Here is a 25433-nt window from a genome sequence, read left to right on the forward strand (position 1 = left end):
AAATGTGGTTATTGATAATAGGTTCAGCCTGGCATCAAGGAGCATAGCTGGTAATATTAACCCGGCAGACAGACATTCAGCAATTCATCAGAAATGATTGCATTAAGGGGATGCTGCACCAAATAGCACCGTTATTTCTATAAATTATCAAATGCATCTTCTAATATAATCTAATGTCAGTATTCAGACATACAGCTCCTGCATGCACTGTGTTGCTCGGTGGCAGGGGCTGGCATTTTTACTTTCGTGGTATCTTGGTGGGCCAAGAAAAGCCATACTTATCAAAAAGAGAGCAATTTAAGAGTAAAGTGATTTTATCATCAAATCGATGGTATGACTTTTTGTTTCTTACACATATATTTGTTTTGCAGACTTTAAAAGGATGACTTTAAGATACAGATGAGACATGACGTTACCTGATTCCAGCATGGGTGCGAAGAAATTGTGGGCAGCACTGAGTATTCTGAGGATCGTTTGGTGCCTTGTTCCACAGTCAGGGTACCTGCACCCAGATGAATTCTTCCAGTCACCAGAAGTCATGGCAGGTATGAAATACCATCTATTAGCTTTGCTAATTAAACCCTCAACATGGTAGTTACTTATTCCTATACTCTGAAATTGTGATTGATTCCTCTGTTTAAATAAGCATAGCCCCAATTACAACAATTTGTTTCCGTAGAATGTAATTTGGAACATAGAATGTTTTGAAATTATCAGCAACTTAAAATATTCTTATGGCTTTATAAATAAAACTGTATTATTTCAATTTACTTATTATTTCTTGTTAAAAGGTGACATTTTAGATCTGGATATTGACCGCCCATGGGAATTCCTTCCAACCAACCCCTGCAGGACAGTAGTTTTCCCTCTATTAACTTCTGGTACTGCCTTTGGGATTGTAGGACTGCTACATCAGATGGTCTTTAAAACAACTTTGAAATCTGGCTATATTCTCTTAGTTGCTCCCAGACTGTTCATGACACTTCTTTCCTTCATATTGGACTATACTGTGTATCGTATAGCACCCATTTGGGGATCAAACCGATGGATGTCAATGATTATACTAGCTGAGTCTTATGTCACTTTGATTTTTTACACAAGGACAATCAGCAATGCTATAGAGGGTATTTTGTTTGCTGTATTACTACTACTGACCTCACCTAAACAGTCCAATACTGGGTCTAAAAAAGCAGGATCTCATCATTATATTGGCAGCATCTTGATGGCTGGATTTTTCAACAGACCCACTTTTGTTGGCTTTGCTTTTATACCAATACTTTACTGGGCTGGGAAGAGTAATACATCCCAGTTCTCCTGTAGAGTCTGTGTAACCAATGTAGTAAAGCTGTTTTCTAGTTCAATTTTCACATCAATCATTTTTATTACAGCTGACACATTGTATTATAAAGGACATTTCCTATTTACCGTACAAAGTACAGAAACTCTACTTGACCAAATAACCCAGAACATTGTTTTAACTCCTCTTAACTTTCTGCGTTATAACCTTAATCCTCAAAATCTTGCTCAACATGGATCTCATCCTCTTGTTACTCACTTGGCTGTTAATGGGATAATGCTTTTTGGCATTCTTCATGTGACAGTTTTGTTTTCTGGCATAAAGGTGTTAAAAGAGCTTACCCTCAAATCATTCCATAAGAACCAAGAAGATAAAAACCAAAACAAACAGTATATTTCACAGCAAACTGGGTTACTGTTACTTTTATATTTTGTCCCACTTGCTCTTCTTTCATTATTCAGACATCAAGAACCCAGATTCCTGATTCCACTGCTGTTACCATTGGTCTTGTTGGTCCCCAGATTGAATAAAACAGTAAACAGAAAACGCGTAATTGTAATATTTAACATAATTGGAGCTCTTTTCTTTGGGTGTGTGCACCAAGCTGGACTTATTCCTAGTCTACTTCATATACAGCAAATGGTGCACTCGACAGCCAACACTAGCGAATCCCTAACCCACTACACTGTTCTCTTCACGCACACATATATGCCTCCTAAATATATTTTGTGCTTAAAAAAGGAACAAAAATATGTGAACATTATTGATCTGGCTGGATTTCCTGAAGATCACCTGTGCCAAAAAATTGGAGAGATTAGAAGAGACCTGTCAGCCAAAAATCCGAAACTACGGAGTCATTTCATGATTGTGTTTCCTGGGACAATACGTGGAGCTGTGGAAAACTGTGGTTTCTTTTTCAAAGATAACATTGCATTTGCTCCACATTTATCTATGGAAGATCCACCCGAGATATCACACATTTTCTCGGGTAACATAATGAGTCTGTTACGGTTACACGTTGCAGAGATAGATGTATACACACCTGATTAATAATTATCCGGAAGAAAGCGTTCCTATTTTATAAAAGGAAACCGACTAAAACAACCGTTAAATATAAAGTATAAGTGAGGACTTAAACTGTAGAAAATTGGTATCACATTGAAGGTGGCATCACCTGGTTTTACACATCCGGCAGACTATTTTTAATACTTAAATTCTTTTATTATAATCATAAGAGTTTATATTGACCTTTTCTTTGTTATAGTAGTCTCTCCATTTGGTTTGTTGATCAATTTTTCTGCAGGTTTGCTGTCAAACTAAAGGTGCATGGTATTTTATAATGCATTTTTCACATATGTCCTTAAATAAAAAATGGCTTGTTTTCAAAATGTGATATTTTCTGGATTTAATATTTTCTCTGGCTGTAATGTGCAGATTAATCATTATCCTACAGTGACAAGAAAAAAAGTAAATGACCCCTTTAGAATTCATGCTTAAGTTTATTGTATGTTTAGGAAAGCATAAATGTGCTAAATAAATCTATTGTTTTGGGAAATATTCTTCTCTTTCTGCATGGGCACAGGTTGAAGCGTTGCACCATTTAGACTATAATTGCTTCTAAAAATATACACCTTGTATACTTTTTGGTGTACCATTCTTACAATTAATACATTATCATGTATGATAGCTTGATACACTTGGGAATTTATTGTCCCCTCGATGATGGCATGTTGCCCAGGCCCCGACGGAGCAAAGCAGCCCCAAATCGTGGCACTCCCTTCACCGTACTTCGTGCATTGGGATGTTTTCATGTTGGTATGTAGTGCCCTTTTTATGCCATACGTAGTGCTGCCTGTTCTTCTACAACAATTCAACCTTAGTTTCATCAGTCCACAAAACAAGGAGTGTCAAGGTAGACTTGACAGAGAGGCTAACCAGTTCCAATAGTTCCTTCTTTTAGCTGTTACTCCAGGGTTTTTTTTTTTTTAACCTCATTAAGCATTCTGCATTGTGGCCTTGGGGTCATCTTGGCTTGGATCCTAATTTTAGGGAGAGTAGCGGCAATACTAAACAGTTTCCTTTATAAACTATTGTCTAACCGTGGACTGATGAATATGTGAACTTTGAGATTACTTTGTAACTGAGATTTCTTTTTTTTTGTGAGGCATTGTTCAAATCAGCAGATGTTTCTTGGGAATAACAAGTGTTTGAGTGTTTTTATGTCACATTTGCTCTAAAACACACCTCCAATCTGGTTTAATTGACTGGACATTAGCCTAGGTTTACATACTTTTTCCAACCCACACTGTAAATTTTTGAATTATATATTTAACCCCTTCGTGACCGGGGCGTACCTGGTACGCCATGGTACCTGCGGACCGGGATGTACCAGGTACGTCATCCCAAAAAAATAATAATTGATAGGTCTCCCTGATCAATGTCAGCAGCCTAAACTTGTCACTTACAATTAATCAGAGAATGTCAGCTAAACATGACTTATCTATGCATGGGGGGTATTGCTGTACTTGGGGGGGGGTTACTGAACACAAATCAAGACCTATTTTCTTTCACATATCTACTCAAAAAAAAAATAAAGATGGTGAACCCGCAAAGTGGATCTGAAAAATGTTTTTTTGTTAGACTAAATGTAATCAGTTGCATGGGACAGACCAATATGCCCCTAACTAGATTGCCTGAGCTGTCTAGTTTTGGGAAACATATAGCTTTAGGGGGTGAAAATGAAATATGGGACATCTACCGTGTCTCAGATGAGACCTGGACCCAGCAAACCAATCCATCAAAATTCCATGTTTTAAAACTGAAATGCGCATGTTGTATATGGGGTATTTCTGTACTCAGGGAGGGTTTCTAAATACAAATCGCAAGTTGTTTCAGCCATTTTATGTACCCAGGAAAATAAATACTGAAATACTGTGTTCGGCTAGAATGGGCTTGTTAAAGGACAGACTAGCAATAAAATGGTTAAATCAAAAAGTGTTAAAATGGCCCTAGTTAAATACATTGGGATATCATCTTTCAAAAAATATCTACTTTTGTTTAGCAGTTTTTCTTGTTCTGTCGCTATTGGGGCGCCACTCCCAGCATACCACATTTTTTTAAAATCTTGTTTAGAAACACTGATGCACGTCATTCATATTTAACCCTGTAAGTGCAAAAATAAATGAAAATACCAGGCCTATGAGGCGTTTCCAAAAACAGGACAAAAACCTAAATACACTTTTGGAAAAAATTTGCAGTTGAAGGACATAGCAAAAACACAAACACGGCTCTGGTCTTTTAGCGCAAGCACGGTAAAAAAAAAACCCCGGTCCTGAAGGGGTTAATATGGACACGAATACAATAGATTGTGTTCATTATTGTAACTTAAATGAAGATCATATATACAAATGTATACAGTTGCGTAAAAAAGAAAGTACAGCCTTTTTGAATGTTATGGCTTTACATATCAGGACATAACAATCATCTGTTCCAAAACCTTAAGGAAAGACGCGTGGAAGCTGTCACAGCTGGAAAGGGGAAACCAACTACATATTACGTCTATGGATTTAGAACGCAATGTCATCAAAGTCCTTATTGGTGTAATGGTGAGGCTTGCAGGAGCCGTGTATTTCCTATGCATTAGCAGGACCAAACCTCCCATTCAAGAAGGTCTGCGTTTGCCCTGCATAATGCATGGGTAACATTAGACTTGACCGACTTAGCTACGCATTGTGCAGGGCCAGCCCAGATCTCCCTATAGCAGAAGCTGGCTGATGTTTGCGCTTGGTAACGCAGCCCGAAATCAGCGTGATTTGCGCAACTCTCCTGCAAACTTTAATTTTTAAAGCGAATAACCATTGATGAGTTGAATGAGAGATTAGAGAGATCGAAAACCAGAAAGAAAGGGAACACAAAGATACCTTAAAAGGACAGGCAGATATGTTCTTTCAACCAAAGATCTTTTTCCCTCAAATGATATATATATATTATGTCATGTGATAGCAGGCACTTTGCAAAGGGATTTTAGCAGCTTTGTTGTTTATTAAATATATTTATTACATTTACCGGCGGATCGGTTTTTCTGGTCATTTCATAGTCTTCATGCTGTGAGCGGGGACATGCCCGGCGCCTCCCGCGGGTTTACCGGCTGCCCCCTCTCTTAATCTGGCGCTTGGCATTTTGCATGCCGCTCCTCACTTCTTTGAGCAAGGAGTCCTTGACTCGCTGCACTCTGCGGCCCACCTCCCGCAGGGCCCCGGGTCCCGTAACAACTTCCTGCTGGATCTGCCGCACGGTATCTGAACGCAGCAGCCGCTGGGTCACGTCCTTACCGGAAAGCTGGGCCTTCATGACCGCGTAGGCAGTAAGTTGCGCGGCCCGACGGATAGGCCGAGACTCGGACAACTTTTCGATGACCTGCGGGTTGTTTAGCAAGTTAAAGAGGAGACGCCTGAGCACCATTATGACGGGTCACCTAGCGGGACGCAACTTAGCAAAGGACTTATTTCCACAACGTCTTCTAGGTCCAGTCACTGCACCGCATTCTATAGAGATAAAGAATAATACATGTTAAAATGTACTATTGTTAACGCTAACCGATATAAATATTACATTATTCACCTACCTATGAACACATGAGCCTGTCCCAGCAGTCAGTTCTTTCAAGAGTTTTCAGATTGACTTCCCTAAGAGGATAAATAGGTTGCCCTGGTCAAAGATGGCCGTCGGTGCTTTCCGCTGTGACCCGGATGTGTTTATTTTCGTTCTTTGCGATTGGCTTAGTTTTCCGTCAAGAGGCTTCGTCTTACGGCAGTCGAGAAACTTCCTCACGGTTGTTTGGAGCGGATAACCTGCACTAGAGCGCTATGTCGCTGAGCGACCTGTTAAGCGATTCTTACGTGGAGCTGGGAGGATACCGAGACCAGCACTTCAGGGTAACAGCGCTAAAGGCGGTTCTTACGGCCATAACGCTTATTTCTATGCTGTGCGGTTACATTGTTGACTGGCTATAGAGGCGTTTGTTTGGCCAGGGCGATACCCGCAAAGTGGGTCACCGGTGACCACTTCTGCTGGTGGGTTTTGTTATTAATGGCATATGTGCGCTCATAACAACGCGTGCAGATACCCACAATCCATTTAATCTTCTGGCGGGAGACTTGTTACAGCGTTTACGTGCACGTATAAGTGCTTCGCTTACTGTGTATATGTGTTTGTGTAAATATATAATATAATATAGTGTATATATATCTATCACACACTATATGGGCAAAAGTATTGACTGACACCTATAGGGACTTTGATGGCATCTGGGGCACAGTCATGCTGGAATAGAAACGTGTCTTTGGGGACGAACCTTCTCTATTCCAGCATGACTGTACCCCAGAGTGCAACAGGGTCCATAAAGCCTTTTTTGGCATATGAAGTGCAAGTGGTGGCTCCTGTGCAGATACTATGAAGGGATGGTATAAATGACTTAGTGCTGTGAGACAGCCGGTTGTGTCCCCTACAGCCCCGCTAATGAATCATGCATGTTATAATGCGGTATTGTAAATGCTTTAATGTGCATGCTTAAAACCTGTAAGTGTGGAGGGGATATCTTGATGGCTATGACTGCAGTGCATGCACTGTGGCATGCAGGGGGTGAGTGCAGCTGCATACAACTCCTGCAAGCCTAGAAGACCCCCTTAGCTCCTTGTGAAAGAGGCAAATGCATGTGGGAGTTCCGCAGGGGCGTTTGCGGTGTGGGTGTTAATTTAAAGGGGGCTTGGCTTTTGTATGCATTTAAATGCATGTAATGCCAAGAGTGTCTCTTTAATTCAATATGTACCTCAAAGAAACCAGGCAAGCTGCTTTAGAGATGTTCTACTTCTCGGGTGGGTTTAGGCATTCTGAAGCACTAGGAACAGGGTTCTCAAGGTGTGTCTAACGACAAAATTAAAGCTGTAGTTTCACCCACTCTGCTGTGTTTTTTTTCTTTTTTTTTTTTCTTTTCTTTCTTTCTTTCTTTCTTTCTTTACATAACTTGCATTTTGTTCAACAGGGAAATAAAAAGGACCAAGAGAAGCTTCTTAAAGAAAGTTGTACCTTATATGTGGGGAACCTGTCATTTTACACAACAGAAGAACAAATCCATGAACTCTTTAGTAAATGCGGTGATGTGAAGAAAATCATCATGGGGATTGATAAAGTTAAGAAGACGGCTTGCGGATTCTGTTTTGTGGAGTATCCTTTTTGTTGATTCCCGACTAGAGATTTTAGTTTAAGTGTAGCCTTTTATTAATCATTAACTTGATTTGGAGAAACTGAAGAGCCAATAAATAGATCACTTTCATTAGATGGGAAGTACTAACAAAGCAGAGATCCTATAGTTATTTAGTTTGCCCAACTTATTAGTCAAAAAGTTATTTTCTTACCTTTACAAGCGCAACATGTAAAATTAAGGTTTTATAAATGTCAGCTAGGTTTTCCAACTACAAAAAGGCTGTATGAATGTTAATATTGCATTATGCAGATCAGGAAGGCTACCCTGGATGTAATATCAACATTGGCTTTAGTCATGCACTAGCTTGCAGAATTGAGGGGAGAGAGATGGGAAAAAGTGTTTTTAATCATCCCTTTAATTTTGATATGTGGCTCACGTCAGCAGTGTTTATCCCAAAATGCCACATTTAGTAGTCTTGGGCAGTGTTTGACTATATGATGTGAATTCAGCCTTTTTATAAATGTTTTGCAAAAACATTTTTTTTTTCGTTTTTTGATTCGTTTTTTGGTATGTGTTTAAATTAATGTATTTTGTTACTATGGAGCAATTGTTCTTTAACTAGCTGTTAGATTCTACACAAGGGCAGACACAGAGCAGGCAATGAGGTTTATTAGTGGCACACGACTGGATGACAGAGTGGTTAGGACTGACTGGGACGCGGGATTTAAGGAAGGCAGACAGTATGGAAGAGGAAAATCGGGAGGTCAAGTAAGTTGTCTCAAATATTTGTATTATGCATCTTGCTGAATATAACTGTACCCATGAAAAGCTGTTTTATGCCAATGCCTCATGAGTCTGAGGAAAGAAGGCATTTTCTACCTTGTACTCGCATGGTTAAAATCAGTAGGATAATTGAGTAGGTAGTTGCCTGGTGTTATCGGATCCTGTGCATCAGAGATTTTTGTAAACCATGCTACACCTGACCATTATCTGTATAATTGTATACTATGTGTAACTTTTTTTTTTCTCTTCTAGGTTAGGGATGAGTATCGTCGGGATTACGATGCAGGAAGAGGGGGTTATGGCAAAACTGTAACAACTATATAACAAATTCATATTACTTGCAAACATCTGAAGAATCAAAGCCATGGAAACGGCCGTGTTTGAGGGAAAACATACGTTCTTATCCTTGACAACGTTGCATAAATATGGACTTTAAATGATTCGTTAAATATCTCATTCACACAAAAGTGTGTGTGGTGAAGCCATTGTATCTTGTTTTAATGTTTGATAAAGCCCAACTGATGGCAGTTGTAAAGTAGGTGGGACATAATCTTTTTATGGAAGGATTATGGGGGCTATTATGTTTTGTGATGGAAAACATGTTTTTAATTGAAAGCTATCAATTTTTTGATGTGTATGGAATTGTCACTTAGATGTTATGGGACCCACGTTTTTCAAATAAAAACAAATCTCATGTGTTCTGTGAGTTTCTTTTTAAAAAGCATGTTCCTTTAGGAAGAAGCTTCACCAGGTCGAACACTGCATGTTTAAAATCTGATTTTATTTAGTAATCTGATATGTTTTGTAATTCCTACTCTGATTGGGTTTTTTGTTTTTTTCTTCTTATATCCCTGACATGGCCACACAATCAAAATTACATACTTAGGTGTTTATTCACTAAAGTGACATTTACCAGGAGGGTTTTAATTTCCGTTCCCTTGTGTTCCTATTCATTACGAGGGGATAACACGGGTGAGTTTTCCCAGCAAGCAACAAGGTATAATCTGGGGGGTGACTGAGGAACTCTGATTTTGCATATGGCTTCAGAACCTAACAAAGATAGAGATATTTCTATCTCATGAAACACATATGGTGATTGCATCTCTCACATGCAGGATTCTAGGCAGAATGAGATAAGAAGTAATCTTATTTGCTAATAAAGCACAGTTTGATCATACTTTATATAGAGGTCAATACGTTGATTGGATACTAGACCCATGTTATATTTTGAATTCGAATGAGAATAAAAGGAATTAACAAAATTCAAGATACTATTGGGTCTATTCACTCAGACGTTGCGTGATCAGCTGAGTTAAGGGTTAACTTGACACATTAGACTTGGCTTAACTCCCCAGGCAGAATTTTTTGCTCCTTTGGAGAAGCACAAAAAAACAGCAATGTTAAGGGCCGTAGATGCAGCGGTCGGCAGGGGAAACAATGTAGCAGATGCAAGACACGTGCTTACTGCCAGGGCCGGCCCAAGGCAAAATGCTGCCCCACCCCCTTTTCTACCCGTTCTCTCCCTCTGCCCCTGCCGCCCCCCCCCCCCTTGTACTTGCCTTTCAACAGTCAATGCTGAGCGCCGGAAATGAGGTAATCTTCCAGCACTCTGCATTTCAAGCCGGCACCGAGACCGAACAGGGAGATTTGCCGCAGAGGAGAGAGAGAGAGAGAGGGGCGCTGAGCGGGTACTGACAGCTTGGTAAGCAAAAACCACTCTGCGTCCCTTTCTCTCTCTTTCGCTTTAAAAAAAAAACCAAAAAGTGCCGCCCCTTCAAAAGTGCCACCTGGAGCGGTTGCCCCACTCAGCTCCATTTTCGGGCCGGCCCTGCTTACTGCCCTTCCCTGGCATCAGCTCAGCATCGGTCCATGGTACACCCATCTACCATCAGACGTCTGGTCAGAAGTGGGCTTGAGGGAAGCTATACCTTTGATGTAGGGAAGAAAAAGGCCAAGCGACTCCACTATTCACAAAAATACAGGATCTGGGGTGCAGATGAATGACAGCAGGTGCCCTGGACAAAATTTGGCTGTACTAAAAGAGCTTGCATTGTTAGGAGCTGCACAAATAAAGTTGGTCAGAAATAATGATCTTCTGAGAAGGGGGAGGATAATGAAAGGGGGGTAGTAAGAATATTAAAGTAAATTAAGAGAAACATACAGGGGAGAGATAATGAGGGGGAAGAAAGGTGGTAGTTCCCATGTGTGGAATCTTGCCGCTAACCATGAATACTAATGTGCATTTTTTACTTGATATTTAAAACAACCTACCTGCTGAGTTTAACTAACTACATGAATTAATGCTTTTTAGAAGGTAAATGGTGGTCACAGTAAATATTGATTTCTTTTGAAACCATTCTTACTCTACAGCATTTTTTTACAGCTGCCTAAAACATCTGCACAGCTGTATATATATTTATATTTATGGGTGCCTAAATGGAATCAGCACTTCCAAGTTCCTAAATCTCTGTCCATTTCTTAGCCAATCTCAAAATATGTTAAATAGGCATTCATTTTGTCAAATGACCCGGTCTCCTGTTTTCAGCTAGCAGCGGTGCATGAAAGGTGGCATAACTATACCCACCTCCCTACTATGAAGGTACATGTATATTACATGCATGGTTTGAAGTACTAATTGAAGTGACAAAACACTTTATAGAACTGAAAATTGTTCTAATTTTTAATGACTAAAAGAAAAGGACTGCCCAAATATGAGCTTCTGAAAACAACTTAGCCGACAGCTGTTAAAAAAAATAAATAAATCTAAATTTGATAAATTGTGTCATGTTCTAATACACAGCACTGGTTGCAATATGGCTAAGGTAACAACAAGTTCCTGTACCGATCAGACACTCTTTTCCAATGTGTTCTCAAGAGCTAACAAAGGAGCATAGCACTCTCCGATTGTGAACAAAACATTAAAGAGACGAGGCAAAAGTTGAAGCATTTTTATCCTACTACCACACTACAAAAAATTTTTCAAGAACACAAAGATAACATTAATGTATTATTTACATAGCCCAATGCTAAATTTCTGGCAGACTCTTATGCTCTCTGCCCGAAACTCAGCAAATAAAAAGTAATGTGTTCTTTACTACAATCAGTCATCCAGAAATCTGGAACGAAAACACCACCTTTGAGTTTTACTTTTTTGCCTCTTCCCTAATACGTTTTATTTGTCAATATTTTTTTTTAGAAAAATACATAAATTGAGAAAACACTTGATAAAAGTGTCAGATTAAAAATACAGTCGAGACAGAGTTTAGTTAATCTGATCTTCCACAGGATTTTTTTTTTTTAAATGTAAGTACAATTTAATTGGACAAAACAAAAAAATGTACCTGCTATATTTATATAAACAAAATTTAAAGGTTTTTTTTGTAATTTTTATATACAAGTCAAAAGGTGCATCAAATCTACAGTTCTTACTGCTGCATGCTTTTTGAGAATTTGCATGCTTACATAATAAATATTAAATACAAAGATCAAAATCGTGAATGCTCATGGAGGCTTCTTTAATGTCCCACAGCTGATCAACTTCATGTCTCAAAAGAATAAGAAAAAAAAGAAACATCTGAGGTAACAATGTAGGGTGAGACACCCTTCTAAACTTATGTTTGAAAAGTTGTGGAAGTATTCAGGGATTCAAGTACAGCAACGATGGTTAATCCATGAGTCGGCATTCACACAGTTCTTTATAAATCCTTTTCCGCACGCGAGGCATGTCTTCTTGGGAAAACTGGAAAGGCTGTTCTAAAGCGAGGCACTTGCAGTACTACAAAATGACAAAACATATATATACATATACAAGACTTCAAAAACACCTGCTGTTGGTTAAGAAATAAGCATATTACACTTTTTTGTGTCGTATCCTATAACTATGAACTTGACGAGAAAATAAAGTGCACAGGTTCAGATAAATTTACCTGTGGTGTCTTACTATATTAATATTTACATTCGCCACAATTTGGTAGACCATTATTTTTAAATGTAAATCAGCAGCTGCACAGATTGCCATGATTTGCCACAACAAATGCGGGTAGTATGAGCCATACACTGCTGTTTACGTGTTTGTTTAAAAGCCCGATATACATCGCAAATTTGGGACATTTAATATACACAAAGTATATGAAAAACAAAAAAAAAAAGCATGCGATAGGGAACAAAGTGGGATAGATGTCATTATAATAAATAGTGTGTACCTTTCAAGATAAGATGTATTGCTATATAGGATTTGTATGGAGACAGACATTGGATATATTGACCCATAATCTCTCTGAAATATTGCTCATTAGCAAACCATAAAAAAAACAACAACTTTAGAATAGCTACAAGCATAATGATGAATACTCCCAGTAATCAATACTGAAATTATTTATACAAGCTGGGATCAATGGTGGCTTATAGATTTCAAGTTTTACTAGAGTGCAAAAATATCCAGTCACATCATAGGTAGAGACGCAAACAAAAATGTAATACTAAAGGGAGGAGGGTTGCCTAAAGCTTACATATTATTGCTTAGCCACTTGCATGCACTCACCTGAAGCACAAACACGCCACAGTCACTGTCATTCTTCTGTTGTGGAATGCACTATGAATAAAACAATACTTCCATAATTTAGTATATATATATAATTGTTCACAGAAAAAAATTCTACACTATATCAGCTCCATCATTAGCAAAAGCATACATAGTGGCAACACATACTTGCTGTAACTCCATGAAAGTGTTTGATTTAGATTAAATATGGAAAGAATGCACATCAGAAACACCAACCTACTACTATACAATACTTCTTGAAACGGTTAAAAAGGTGCGTGTAAGTAGTGACCAGGGATTAAGAGTGGTTAATCTTTTCTACTGCAAATTATTAGCTCCCTGGAAGATTCTGCTTCAGTGGATAATGTGTTGGGAAGATCTAGCTCCCGCTGCGCCGTGCATTTGGCTGAATAGTTTCATATCCAAACACAGTTGCAGTGCTGCATGGGCAGGTGTTATGGGCACCATATTTCTACATTCGTTGCGTGCAAAAGGAGTAGGAGAATCAGGTCTTTAAAATTAAATTTATTTTTAAATCAATATACCTTTGTAACAGCAGTCTGCCACCCACTGAGGAACTCTGGGTGATTTTTCTCTTTTGCTTCTGTAAGGAGATACTTTCGTATATTCTGAAGTGAAACACACTGCGTTACTCTTTAAGCTTAAAAACGGAAATCAGGGTTAGTCTAAAAATAACTATAAGCAACCAAATAAAATGCAATTCATTTAGCAGCATAACTAAAAACTAAAATTGCTGTAGTATAAATACAATTCCTGTCCCAGGCCCTTTCTCACAATTCTGCAAATCTCAGTCATCACTTCTTTAAATTGTGAATTATGAGAACTACTGTGGATTACAAAAGGTAGCAATGGGAACTTGCCAGAGCCCGGAGAAGGAGCAACACAATGCAAATCTTGCACACCTTAGATATATTTACTTACCTCCACACAAAATTTAAAGTGTATGCCTTGGGAGTCATAAAAGGAAATTAATTTATTGGGGATGTTCACAGTAATAAGTGACCAGTGGACTTCTAGGTGTATCGGAATTAATAGCAGGGTCTTTTTGAAAACATCCACCTATTGAACACAAGATATTAAATTGGTAACGTAACACAAAACAGAACGTAACACTACTATTAGAAACAGGAATACACACAATGGGTATTTGTCCTTAATATATATATATATATATATATATATATATATATATATATATATATAATAATGTCCTTAACCATATTCTACAGTGCAATATATTTAATAAGGTAATTTTATTTAGTTTGTATGCCACCTCTCCCCCATTGTCCTTTTTTAAGAACAGGCACCCAGAACTGCATATTCAAGCTCTTACCATTGACTTATATAGAGACAACACTATAGTTTCCTTCCACAAGCCAATACCCCTTTTTATATTTATGACATTTTACTGACCCTTGCAGTCTGACGGTCTAGATTTATCCCTCCTCATTAAATTATTTTCCTGACATTCAATGACACAGTCATTACATTATACACAGTCAGGTCAGTCCATGAGGACTAAAGCCAAACCCCACTAAAGTAAGTTGTCATTTATCTTTGGTTTTTCCTAGTTACTAATAAATATGCATACCTTTTTAGTCCATCTTTTTACTCCATTATAACCTTTGGTCACGAGTTGTCTATGAAAAAAACTGTTTAGGAAATGGACCTGCAGGGAGAAAAAAAACAGGAATTACCCAAGCATAAATGTATGTAGGTGTGTATATATTTTATAAATATCTTTATCAAATATTTCTACACTATGACCAAAAGTATGTGGACACACCTCCTAATGAGTTTAGGTTTCAGTCGCATCCATTGCCAACAGATGTATAAAATCAAGCACATAAGCTGCAATCTCTATAGACAAGCATTGACAGTAGAATTGGTCGTAGTGAAGAGCTCAGTGATGCCACCCTTGTCATAAGTCAGTTCATGAAAATTCTGCCCCGGTCCACTGTAAGTGCTATTATTGTGAAGCAGAAGTGTATAGGAGTAACAGCTCAGTCACAAAGCGGTAGAATTACACATTCAGAGAGTGAGTGCTGAAGTGCTTAAAAATGCCTGGCCTCTGCAGCATCATTCACTACAGAGATCCAAACTGCTTCTGGAAGCAACATCAGTACAAGCACTATGTGTCAGGAGCTTCATGAAATGGGTTTCCATCGATGAGCAGCTGCACACAAGCCAAAGATCACTGTGCTCAATGCCAAGTGTAGGCTGGAATGGTGTAAAGCACACGGCCACTGGACCCTGGAGCAGTGGGAACGTGTTCTCTGGAGTGATCAATCACACTTCACTTGAATCCGGAAGTCTGATGGATGAATCTGGGTTTGGTGGATGCCAGGAGAGCGTTACATACCAGAATACAATAGTGTCTTCTGTAAAGTGTGGTGGAGGAGGGATAATGGTCTGCCTAAGCCCCTTAGTTCCAGTGAAGGGTAACGTTAATGCTACAGCATACACAGACATTTTACACAATCATATGCTTTCAACTTTGTGAGAACAGTCTGGCGAAGGCCTTTTTCTATTTCATAATGGCTAACAACCTTGCTTTGTGCACTGGGGCATAAAGACATGGTATGACAAACTTGGTGTTGAGGAACTCGAGTGACCCGCACAGAGCCCAGACCGTACGTGTATTACATTATATATGAATAAAGAGAAGGTACAAAGTTTTAAAGTAGTTTAGCAGTCATATAGGCATTATGATGGAGGTACAATAGTAAATGTTGTTGGGATAACATTGAGGAGGCGGGGGTAAGTGCAATTAACAAGAGCCCCGATGTTACATGGCAAGCCAAGGTTTGTATGCTACTCTAATGCTACAGTAATATAATACTTTAAAAAAAAGTAACTACAGCATACATTCGGTAACATTGAAGGGTAACACAAACACAAGTCCAATAGTAACTTAAACTACCTACCTTGTCAGGTACCGCATCCATTATTAGCTCACCATACATGTTAATAACCTGGAAAAGACAATGAATTAGTCTGCATACTTAAAAAAAAAATCACTCATATAAGTACTAATATATATATATTACTTATATAATACATGTTAGAAAGCACTTACAAGACATGCATTAAAGGGTATGACAAATCTACAATTGGCAAACTAAAACAAACTTATTCATTATGTAAAGATATTCAAAATATCTATGTAATGAAACCAAGATTATTTATTATACCACTTCAGAGTCTAAAAGGAACAAAGAGTTATTCACATACAAACCAAGTCACACCACTTAATTTGATGACCCATGAGCTTCTGTAACACCAAGCACAATAGGAAAAGAGCATTGGGAGCGTTCCCAAGCACTTTCAAATGTTTTGCTGCATCACAATAGCATACTCAACGCACTTGGCAACATATCTGCCAAGAGACATCCATCTCTTCAGCAACCCAATCTATCATGCGAAAAACATTGAACCCTTTCAGGACTTTTGCCATATGTTGACCAAACCCTGATTGCAATAGAAATACATAAAACATAATTATTAGTGATAATAGGTAAAACCCCCCCACAAAACTACATAATAAAACCGTGTGTGTGTGTGTGTGTGTGTGTGTGTGTGTGTATGTTTTAGGGGTAGTGATTATTATTATTTTGTTTTTACTTGTAGTGGTAGGTTCTAAGGTAAGGGAACTTTTTTCTTGTACAGTTTATAGTGCAGTATGGATTGAGATCCATTTGGGGATCTTATACATGGCGGATGTCACGGATGTCACAGTGACACAGTAATTTCAATGGGAGCGTATCCCTGATACTGACTGGCTGCTTCAAACAGTAGCAAGAATCTTTCACCCATGAAGGAGAGCTGCTGGAGCTTTTTACCCGAGGTAAATGTTTTTTTTCTACTTTTTTTTTTCCCCCAAGAATGTATATTCAAGTACTCACATAATTATTTAACCCTTTCACTCCCTTATGGATGTATGGGTATGTCCTTAAAATAGGTGCCATGATACCTTTGCAGACAGAATGAACTCTCCTGTCTCATCATAAGCCAGCTGAATGATTGTAATGGTGCGCAGTGCAAGCGCCAGTACATTGCTACAATATTAATGTCCAAACACTCAATCAGGCATATTTTTTTAATTTTTTTTTTTTAAGGCAGCATCAGTGGGGACACCCATCAGAAGGACTCCAGGGGAGAGATGAGACGCAGTGTGATCAACACAAAAGAGTTGAAATAAGTTTCTACCCCTTCAAGAAATGATAATTAAATAATGTTATATAAATTGAAATAAATAAAACTTTGAGGAGCCCATTGATGTCCCCAAAGGGATCTCTATCTATATTGGACAGGAAAGTCTTTAAGTGCTGTAATATTATTTAGCCTTACCACTACAAGCAAAAAAAATAAATAAAACCAATTGATGTATAATAGCCATGTCAATCATAATATTGACCATTTAGGATCAAAGGAGGTAGAGCAGCAGTCTGTCCAGAGATACTAAAAGCCCAGTTTATCAGAGATCGTGAAGAATAGTTTTTGGCTACCACTGGTTACAGCTGCAGAAAAACAAAATATACAGATTTTATCTTCTGGAAGACATGGGCGATGTAGTGACTCTGCATAGTGCAATGGCAAATTTGCACTTTTTGTTCTCCAATACTGACTAGAAAAAATGTTACGTAACAAGTTAATTTTATATCTGCAGTGCTTCCCTTACATTGTATTAACGGTATTGGGAGTGACGTTTTGAAACCTTTAGTGTCAATCTCAATACATTTCCAGTACAACTTATTGTGTGTGTGGCAAATGCGCTAGATGGTATTGACCCTAAGTGGTGAAAATGGATTGTTGAGCTTTATAATATATATAACACTGTTTTTATTACAGTTAATATAGTATATTGCCACTTGAGCACAGAAAGGTATTCATTCATCAGAAATATTCAAATTTACCTGATCATTGAGCCAATTCTGCCCATCTAAAGTAGCAAGGTCATCCATATCAAGCACGTGCCTGTTGTACAAGATACGGAAATTGCACACAGCAGCTTTGGAATGCTTTGCCCGATATTTCATAATCTCTCTGCTAATGAAGGATATCCTGAAACAATAATACAATACAAAAAAGTAGATAAAGTCTTATTGTCAGAAGACAGCACAGTGGCTGACACAGAACTTCGAACGACCTACCAGCTGAACTCCCTTCCGAAATACTTTATTGCACATAAAAATTCCAAACACAGATGGGTAGGTCTACCTTTTCAAACTTAAAGGAGATCTCCCATCAATATACATATTTTAATACGCATATAAATTACAAAATCGGTTGTTTTAAAACAACGCTAGCTTTCATTTAAAAGGTCTTCAGACAGCTACACGTTTGTCACACGTCTGTGATTAACTATTATCTTTGTCCAATCGACGGCGGTATCATAATGCATTGGGTTAAATCACCCAGATGGAAGCCAACTGATGAACCCATTAGCTTTGCTATAAATAGCGCTGTGTGGTTTTTGTTGGTAAAGCCAACCAAAATATCATGACTGACACTAATGGCAGCCTCCTGGTCTACAAATACAAATACCGTACGTTTATCGGAAGAAAATGAAATAAAACCAACTTTCCTTCAAAGCTAAACTACATTATTGCACTTTGGTCAGCAAAAAAGTATATTTGTCCTCGTTCTGTGTCATTTCTTGGGGCACATACACTAGACAGACATGCTGGTGCCCAACTACTGCCTTGTATAACAAAGAGAAGTAGGCACCCATTTGCAGAGCAACACACATTAAGTAGTAGAGAAATGCTCATGGATATGGCAGAATTGTCATTTCTTAAAGTAGATTAGTATGAACTACACAATTATGTCTGCACAGTTGAAGCCAAAGATGGAATCAGGAGCATGTCGCATGAACGGTTACACCAGAATAGGCGACATAAGATATTTTGCTGAACTATGACAATTCGGGATAGACACAGGGAAGACGATCGAGTGTATCAGTTAACTCAGGAGATTGAGAGAATGCAATGAAGAAAGCACAGACAATGGAAGGTGAAACTGTTTTACAGGGGCATAGACAGGTAGGAAGGGCACTCTGTCATCTCCCATCAGTTACTGGACAGTGTATGCATGTACACATCAGCAGAATTTACATGTGAACATAGAATGTACGTGGAATATATAATTCACAGGGCTTACTTTCCCAATATTAGATACTCAGGTTCCTGACTCAGTCTCTATTATCTACATTATGCTGACTGACATCCTATTCAACAGAAAGTAGTTCCACTTACAATAGTTTTTGTTAAGAGATTAGAAGGATTGAGTACACAGGACATAGAGAGGGAAGGGCCTGGATGAACGTTCGGTATAGAAGAGATAGTACCGAGGACAAGAAGGCCATAAGGGAATGACATCGAACATTTTACGCTATTTAACAGAACGGCATTTACAGCTCTGTATTTCACCAATATGTGGACAAGATGAAGATGAAAGAGAAATGAAGATATTGTGTATGCCAGAATAATACAGTGTAGATCAGAACATCTATAGAAATCATATACAAAAATATAAAAGATGGAGGGGTACACACAGCAGAACAGCCGTTCACATGGACTGTTGAGCAACATGGGGGAAAATATACAGGTTCTGGAAAACATGTGCAATGTGGTCACCCTAGTCAGGCTTTCTTAAAGGGACACTGTAGCCATATGTACTTTAAAAAGGACCATAAATCTACGTTATGCATTAATCTTCATGGTTGTCCCTTTCACAAATGTATTGGGGATATTGCAGAATCCCCTCCATATGCATTTGCTTCTTTTCTCCAACCCCCTGCTAGTAGCCATACGGGAGATGTGTTTGGCCAGCCTTCAGTCAGCTCCAGTGCTGACTTGGAAGACACTGCGGACGGGCAACCTATAGCTAGATCATCTAGCTGACAGAAACTGAAAACTGTCCGATCCCTGCTGCCATGCCACCCCTGTCACCACCTGGCAAACTGCACCCAATAATACATTTTTTTTTTAAAAATGCACAAGTATGCCTGCCATTTACTTTTCTAGTGCACACGCTTTTGAGGACTACAACTCCCATCACTTTCATATTCAGCCTGGCTGAAGGTGGTAGGATTTGCAGTCTAGAAATATATACTTTGTGAGCTATTGTTGTTTTGGCTCGTGATTAGAGTTACAAACCAGTATACGGACTTTAAAAAAAAAAAGATGTGTTCACCACAAGGCAGTATGGTAAGCAGTTTATTTTTAAGTGACAATAGTTCAAAAAAAGAAAGTTCAGCTTTAATACTCCTCCACCAACTCGGCTCAATTTGACAGCACTTACAATTAAATGCAGCATTAGAAACATTATTCCTAGTGCTGCTTTCGTTCTGTAAAAGTTCCCTACTTACAAAAACAGACAATAACAGGATGTTGCGCAATATGCTGGCCAGCTTAATATATTATCTATAATGTGGGACCCTACCTTTTAACAAAGGCAATGAAATAGGATCTATGGGACATTACATACAGCTAGACAAGGACACCAGTACATACCTGTTGGAAAAGTCCTCATTAAACAACTCCTTTAATCGAGTCAGCACATCTTTTTCAGACAGCGGAATCAGGCTTCCATATTTCTTAATAATTTCATTTAGAAGGCCTTGGAATTTGCGTACAACGAGAAAATGAGAAACAGACATAAGATGACATAGAATGAGAGAAATACAGCACAGACAAAACACAACTTAGAAGAATTTTTTTCTTTGACATGCCGTCTACAAACCTGCTGCTTCCAGGATCTGGCGCTGTAGCCTATCCGGCATGTTAGCGTGCCAAACTAGAAAAATTAAAGACCCCGGAACCTATTCACTTACACCACAGCAAATAAGAGAACAGAGATCCAAAAGATCTTATCACTTGACTGATCGGCCAGTCCGCGGGTCGGGCGGTAGGGTCTGTCAGGCATCATCTCCTACTTCGCTCTTATGGAAGAGAGCAGGGGACACAAAGGGCATAGACTGTAGTGTGCTAACAAAACTGGCTTAAAGGGACACGCCAGCTACCATACTCACTTTACTGCATACCCTAGCTGAGAGATCCATTTATACTTATGTGTTGCTGCCCACTCCCATGAAAAGACATGGGGAAATTCTGCAGAACCTCACATTTGCTGCATTGCCAGCACCGGCTATTCTCCAAGCAGGTGATATGTTCGGCCAAACATTTCACTGGCGAGGCGGTCTAATGAGATACCACCCCAGATCAGAAAGCAATCCCACAGATTTTAATGGGAGGGCTTTCTCGTCACTGGTGGTCTACTTTAAGCTGCAGTAGCATTGGTGAGAATTGTCAGACCATGGAGTAAGCGGGGAGCTGCGGGAGTACATAATCATTTTTATTTTTTTAAAGATTGCATATTAAAGTGCTCAAAAGGGTACTTTAAAACGCATTTTTTTTGGTGAGGCTGCCAGGGACATTTACTGTCCCTTCAGTTCTACACACGCATAGCCATTGCCTGAAAGGACTTACAGCGAACCAAGCTGATATACACTATGATTATATAAATGTATGCAATGAAGCCATGTTTCCTAAAAATATTACTGGTGATGCCCATTTATTCTGTGAATCTTAAGACACTTGGGTAGAACCCTACAAATGTCTACAAGGCAACTAAGTTTTATATACATCCTTCATCTTCTTGCCAAGATAACAATGCACTGTATAGCCAACTAACAGCTCTAATATGAAGAAAAATATTCTGTAGAGTATTACGACAGAAAGGTTGTCACCAAAGTTAGTTAAAGAGGACAAAGCCTAGCTTACAGATGACCCACACATAAATATATGCCTTTTTAACATGTCCTAATAAATGCCATGTAAATGTATATACCAAAGAGACAGGATGACAGCTGCTCATCAGGGACACAGCTATCAATTTTCTTGCCATTCTTCACCTCTGTGTTCCCCATGGCATCTAATGCCTCATCAGAAGTGGATCCTTGTGACGGACTCTTACAGTAAGGATGGTCTAATAGCTTTGTGTTACAGAAACCCAAGTTTCTGGATCCTTCAACATCCATGTGGCAGGGATCTGCACCATTTTCCACCACGTCCATGGGAATGTTGTCCTGGTATTCAGCATTTTCATTTGAACATAACTTTAATTTGTCAGGTGCCAGCAACATCCGCTCATCATCCTCCTCCATCTGGGATTCTGCATCCTCCTGACATGATATGGACACTTCTTTTCCCATTACAAAAACATACGAATCATCAGAAGAACTGTTTGCTGTAGGCAGCTCACCCACTTTTCTAGGTATGGACTCCCCACCTTCCCACTGACTAGCTGTGCAATGTAGACGCTGGCTGCTTTTCAATATATGTTTGCCGGATGCAACACTTGCAAGCTGATCCTCAGTGCTATCCAGTTTAACAGTCTCCTCTTTTAGGCAGGTGTTGATTGTACGCTGTTTGTTTTCACATAAAATTCCGGATGTGTTATTGTTCATATCGAATGCCCTGCTTATAAACTGAACAGGTCTCTGAATCTGAGACTTCAAATAGGAAATGGCTTTGAGAAACTTTCTTCTCAAAGATTTCCTGCAGCTTTTCCAGAAAACTTTCTGGATCCACGGTCGACCGATGCCTACTAATTTGAAGCTGCAGTTTCTTGCGCTAAATTTCTGGGTCTGTATTCTACCACGAGTTGTAAACACAGAAAGTTTCTTATACATCATAAATAAAGGTACCTTTCCTTCAGAAAACAAACTGCAGTTTCTTGACAGCCATAGACCATCAAAGCATCGAGGTTTTAATATATAGGAAGGAAGTTTTGCATGACTATTAAAGGTTACAGATATATTGGTGTTTTCATCATCATCATCATCATCATGCTTCGTAGTCAGCAGAAAATCTTTCTTATTGCTAGCACGATTGCTTAACCTTCCTTCTAAGGTCACCAGATACTTTGCTTCATTGCTGACCTGTGCTAAGGAGCACAACTGGCGGTTAATCTTTCTCCTGCATAGCACACTTCTATATAAAGAGTAACGAAGTGCACTCCGTCTCGGATGCCTCTTGTAAAATGCCTGTAAAAAGTTTTTCTTGCTTTCTGGAGCAAACCCCTCTTCTCTTAGCAGGTTGTGCACGCTGTTCCTCAACTGTAGCCCTTTAGAAAGGACCGATTTTCTCCTGTTGTCAGCAGCCCTCCTCTCGGACGACGACACAATTCCCTTTTGCCAAAAATTTCTAAACGATCCAAATCGCGTTGTCCATAGCTTTTTCAACAACAGCAACTGACCTCGGTTACGACGGGATGCTTTTCGCCGTTCTTTCATTTTTTCGCCACATTCTGAACTTGGGCTGACCCTGCAAGACAGAGGCAAAAATACATTACATTTTATTAAGAGTGCGCCAAGGGATTCTGTTACGTTGTTAGAAATTAATCATTAAACTCGACAATAATATCAGCACACATCTATTAGGTAAAAAAATATACATAGTATCAAGTCTATTATTTTTCCAAGCGAGAGCTTCACAAAATTCACCTGTCATATTTCAGCTACGCTGAGGCAAGATTATGTAAAATATGTTGAAACATCAATAAAAAATTATACTAAAATGAAGAAAATTGCTTTCTAGCACCAGTGGTGCAAAATATCAGACCATGGAGATGTTCTGCTGCAGCTTCACCTAAAATCTTTTTAGTTATTTTTTAAAGGATTGAATATTTGTAGTTACAAAGTATTTTAATATGAATTCTTTGTTCTGTGAGCTGCCTGGGACTGCGGGGTCTCTAAAATCAACAATATACAATTTAATAGTAAGATCAACACACGTTAAGTCAAACTGGTACGCAACGGTAAGAGGGCCCCTGCAAGCTTACAGTCTATATGGGGACTTAACATTGTTGAGGAGGAGCTAGCTGGCAAGAATTATATGATTACTTTCCTGTCCGGAGGTTATTTCCTTTCTTCTCACCCTTAGGCTTCCAATCAATCACCAATTAACCATGCAGGATGGCATAACGGAGAGGAATAACCATGGAGATCCAGAGAAAAGGATATGATAGACATAAGGTGTTTTTCAATACACATACATTTCCTATTTTATGTGAATGGCTCCCTGGATGTTTAATGCGTAAAAAGTAAGTTATTAGCTCTGAAACTATGTAGAAAAACAGAATTTGATGGCAGATTAAGGACCATTCGGCCCATCTAGTGCGGCAGAACAATACCACTGGAGAACATCCAGCATATTCTTCCTCAGCCATGAATAGAAATTTGGTTCAAATAGAATAAATGACACAAAAATAAGAACTGCACTTGGAAAAGAGTGAAAAAGTGAAAGGGTAAAGATCAAAGAAAGCATTTTAGGCAGTGTCAGACAAAAGACACATTGCACAAAGCAAGCGCTGTATAGTAAGTTTTCATTTAATCTCTTACTTTTAATACACGTAATGTTTGCTTAATTGTTTGTATTAACAATATAAATAACTGCATACTGCTTCTTTCACATCTACCTCACTTTTGGTCAAGTGGTATTCCACATGCTGGACATCACAATATCTTTAAGATTCCTTGATGCGCTGCTGGTCTCCATATTAATAGGACTTATACTACAGAACATGGCATATTTTACATGCATTGGTTCGATAAAAAAAACCCACACTATATATACATACATATATATACCGGTATATATTGATCAATGGGTCAGTTAATATTTAAGTGTAGGGGTTAAATTAGAAATAAATTAGAAACTGTATCGGAGATAGCAGAGACCAATGAAGCAGAAGGCTTTGTAAAGACCCTTTGCCATTAGAAGCCTTAAACAGAGAACAATATGCTGGGCAGTGATGACACCGGACGGTAAAGTTGGGTTTATACTTCTGGATTACTTATGTTTCTGTAAACAGAAGTCAACGAGACATCGATTTGGGGATTAAATACACAGTACACCGTAACACAGCCCTGAAAAAGAACATTTCCCACAAGGCTGCTCAGTTAAATAGCACAGCTGGCTGTGGAGAGTCTGGGCAGCAGCCTGTGGTTACAGCCAGTGTTTGCAGACGATGGTTAAAAGAGAAAGTACCGTTTGCAGGAACGTTCTGGGTGCAATGCGAGGATTAACGCAGACACTGAAGGATACGGCGGCGATAGAGACATTTATTAGGCCTACAGCATAGCACCGTCCTCAGCTGTAATGCCAAAAGCAACAGCTACCAGGAGGCCGAAGCACAGCAGGGTATTCTCCATTACAGGTCAAGCTTCCGCGCAGCACATATCGCTGCGTATGCTCTACAAACCCCGGATACGCTATATGCTGATTGTAGCATTACCTGGGAGGCTGACCCGGTGCACATAACAGCACATCGCCCCAATTCCGCTGTCTTCCTCACTAAGAAAATAGTCCGACACCCACAGTACGGGACGCCACAAGGGACAAACAAGCAACACCGTGCAGATGCCCAGCCGGAATGCACCACGTGATCTTTACGGTTTAGGACACCCGATTGGCTGAAATGACAGAAGGCGGAGCCTGCTCTGCACATGGTATTACCATTTTAACCACTGTGCGAGAATGATGTGCGCCCCGAATGAAGAGATGAGGTTAGAGATTCTAACG

The 25433-nt window shown here is 39.1% G+C and overlaps 4 protein-coding genes across 4 annotated transcripts; 2 read left to right on the top strand and 2 right to left on the bottom strand.

Moving 5' to 3' along the window:
• Positions 1–410: 410 nt before the first annotated feature.
• On the top strand, positions 411–3374 carry PIGZ (phosphatidylinositol glycan anchor biosynthesis class Z). The gene is made up of 2 exons (XM_053460762.1): positions 411–545; positions 792–3374. Exons 1-2 carry the CDS (start codon positions 428–430, stop codon positions 2345–2347), a joined length of 1674 nt encoding a protein of 557 aa, XP_053316737.1. The 5' UTR covers positions 411–427; the 3' UTR covers positions 2348–3374.
• Positions 3375–5318: 1944 nt separating this feature from the next.
• On the bottom strand, positions 5319–5826 carry NCBP2AS2 (NCBP2 antisense 2 (head to head)). The gene has a single exon (XM_053458460.1). The coding sequence runs from the start codon at positions 5756–5758 to the stop codon at positions 5438–5440; it is 321 nt and encodes a 106-aa protein (XP_053314435.1). The 5' UTR covers positions 5759–5826; the 3' UTR covers positions 5319–5437.
• A 248-nt stretch (positions 5827–6074) lies between these two features.
• NCBP2 (nuclear cap binding protein subunit 2) lies at positions 6075–8980 on the top strand. Its single transcript, XM_053458459.1, has 4 exons — positions 6075–6231; positions 7338–7519; positions 8129–8267; positions 8535–8980. The coding sequence occupies exons 1-4, from the start codon at positions 6163–6165 to the stop codon at positions 8604–8606; spliced, it is 462 nt and encodes a 153-aa protein (XP_053314434.1). The 5' UTR covers positions 6075–6162; the 3' UTR covers positions 8607–8980.
• A 2589-nt stretch (positions 8981–11569) lies between these two features.
• On the bottom strand, positions 11570–25276 carry SENP5 (SUMO specific peptidase 5). Its single transcript, XM_053459433.1, has 10 exons — positions 25147–25276; positions 21697–23174; positions 20361–20466; positions 17760–17907; positions 15771–15818; positions 14435–14512; positions 13765–13902; positions 13368–13451; positions 12823–12873; positions 11570–12057 (listed from the first exon to the last, which is right to left on the bottom strand). Exons 2-10 carry the CDS (start codon positions 23141–23143, stop codon positions 11947–11949), a joined length of 2211 nt encoding a protein of 736 aa, XP_053315408.1. The 5' UTR covers positions 23144–23174; positions 25147–25276; the 3' UTR covers positions 11570–11946.
• Between the last annotated feature and the right edge of the window lie 157 nt (positions 25277–25433).

Source organism: Spea bombifrons, chromosome 3 (genome assembly GCF_027358695.1).
Source record: "Spea bombifrons isolate aSpeBom1 chromosome 3, aSpeBom1.2.pri, whole genome shotgun sequence".
Classification (NCBI taxonomy): Eukaryota; Metazoa; Chordata; class Amphibia; order Anura; family Pelobatidae; genus Spea; species Spea bombifrons.

Coding starts and splice junctions, on each gene's coding strand:
- SENP5 (XM_053459433.1), bottom strand. CDS start 23,143: ATGAAAGAACGGCGAAAAGCATCCCGTCGTAACCGAGGTCAGTTGCTG. Junction 15,819..17,759: donor AGAATTGGCTCAATGATCAG/GTAAATTTGAAT, acceptor TGTCTTTTCCAG/GTTATTAACATGTATGGTGA. Junction 13,452..13,764: donor ACTTTAAATTTTGTGTGGAG/GTAAGTAAATAT, acceptor GTTTCACTTCAG/AATATACGAAAGTATCTCCT.
- NCBP2AS2 (XM_053458460.1), bottom strand. CDS start 5,758: ATGGTGCTCAGGCGTCTCCTCTTTAACTTGCTAAACAACCCGCAGGTC.
- NCBP2 (XM_053458459.1), top strand. CDS start 6,163: ATGTCGCTGAGCGACCTGTTAAGCGATTCTTACGTGGAGCTGGGAGGA. Junction 6,232..7,337: donor ACCGAGACCAGCACTTCAGG/GTAACAGCGCTA, acceptor TTTGTTCAACAG/GGAAATAAAAAGGACCAAGA. Junction 8,268..8,534: donor GAGGAAAATCGGGAGGTCAA/GTAAGTTGTCTC, acceptor TTTCTCTTCTAG/GTTAGGGATGAGTATCGTCG.
- PIGZ (XM_053460762.1), top strand. CDS start 428: ATGGGTGCGAAGAAATTGTGGGCAGCACTGAGTATTCTGAGGATCGTT. Junction 546..791: donor GTCACCAGAAGTCATGGCAG/GTATGAAATACC, acceptor TCTTGTTAAAAG/GTGACATTTTAGATCTGGAT.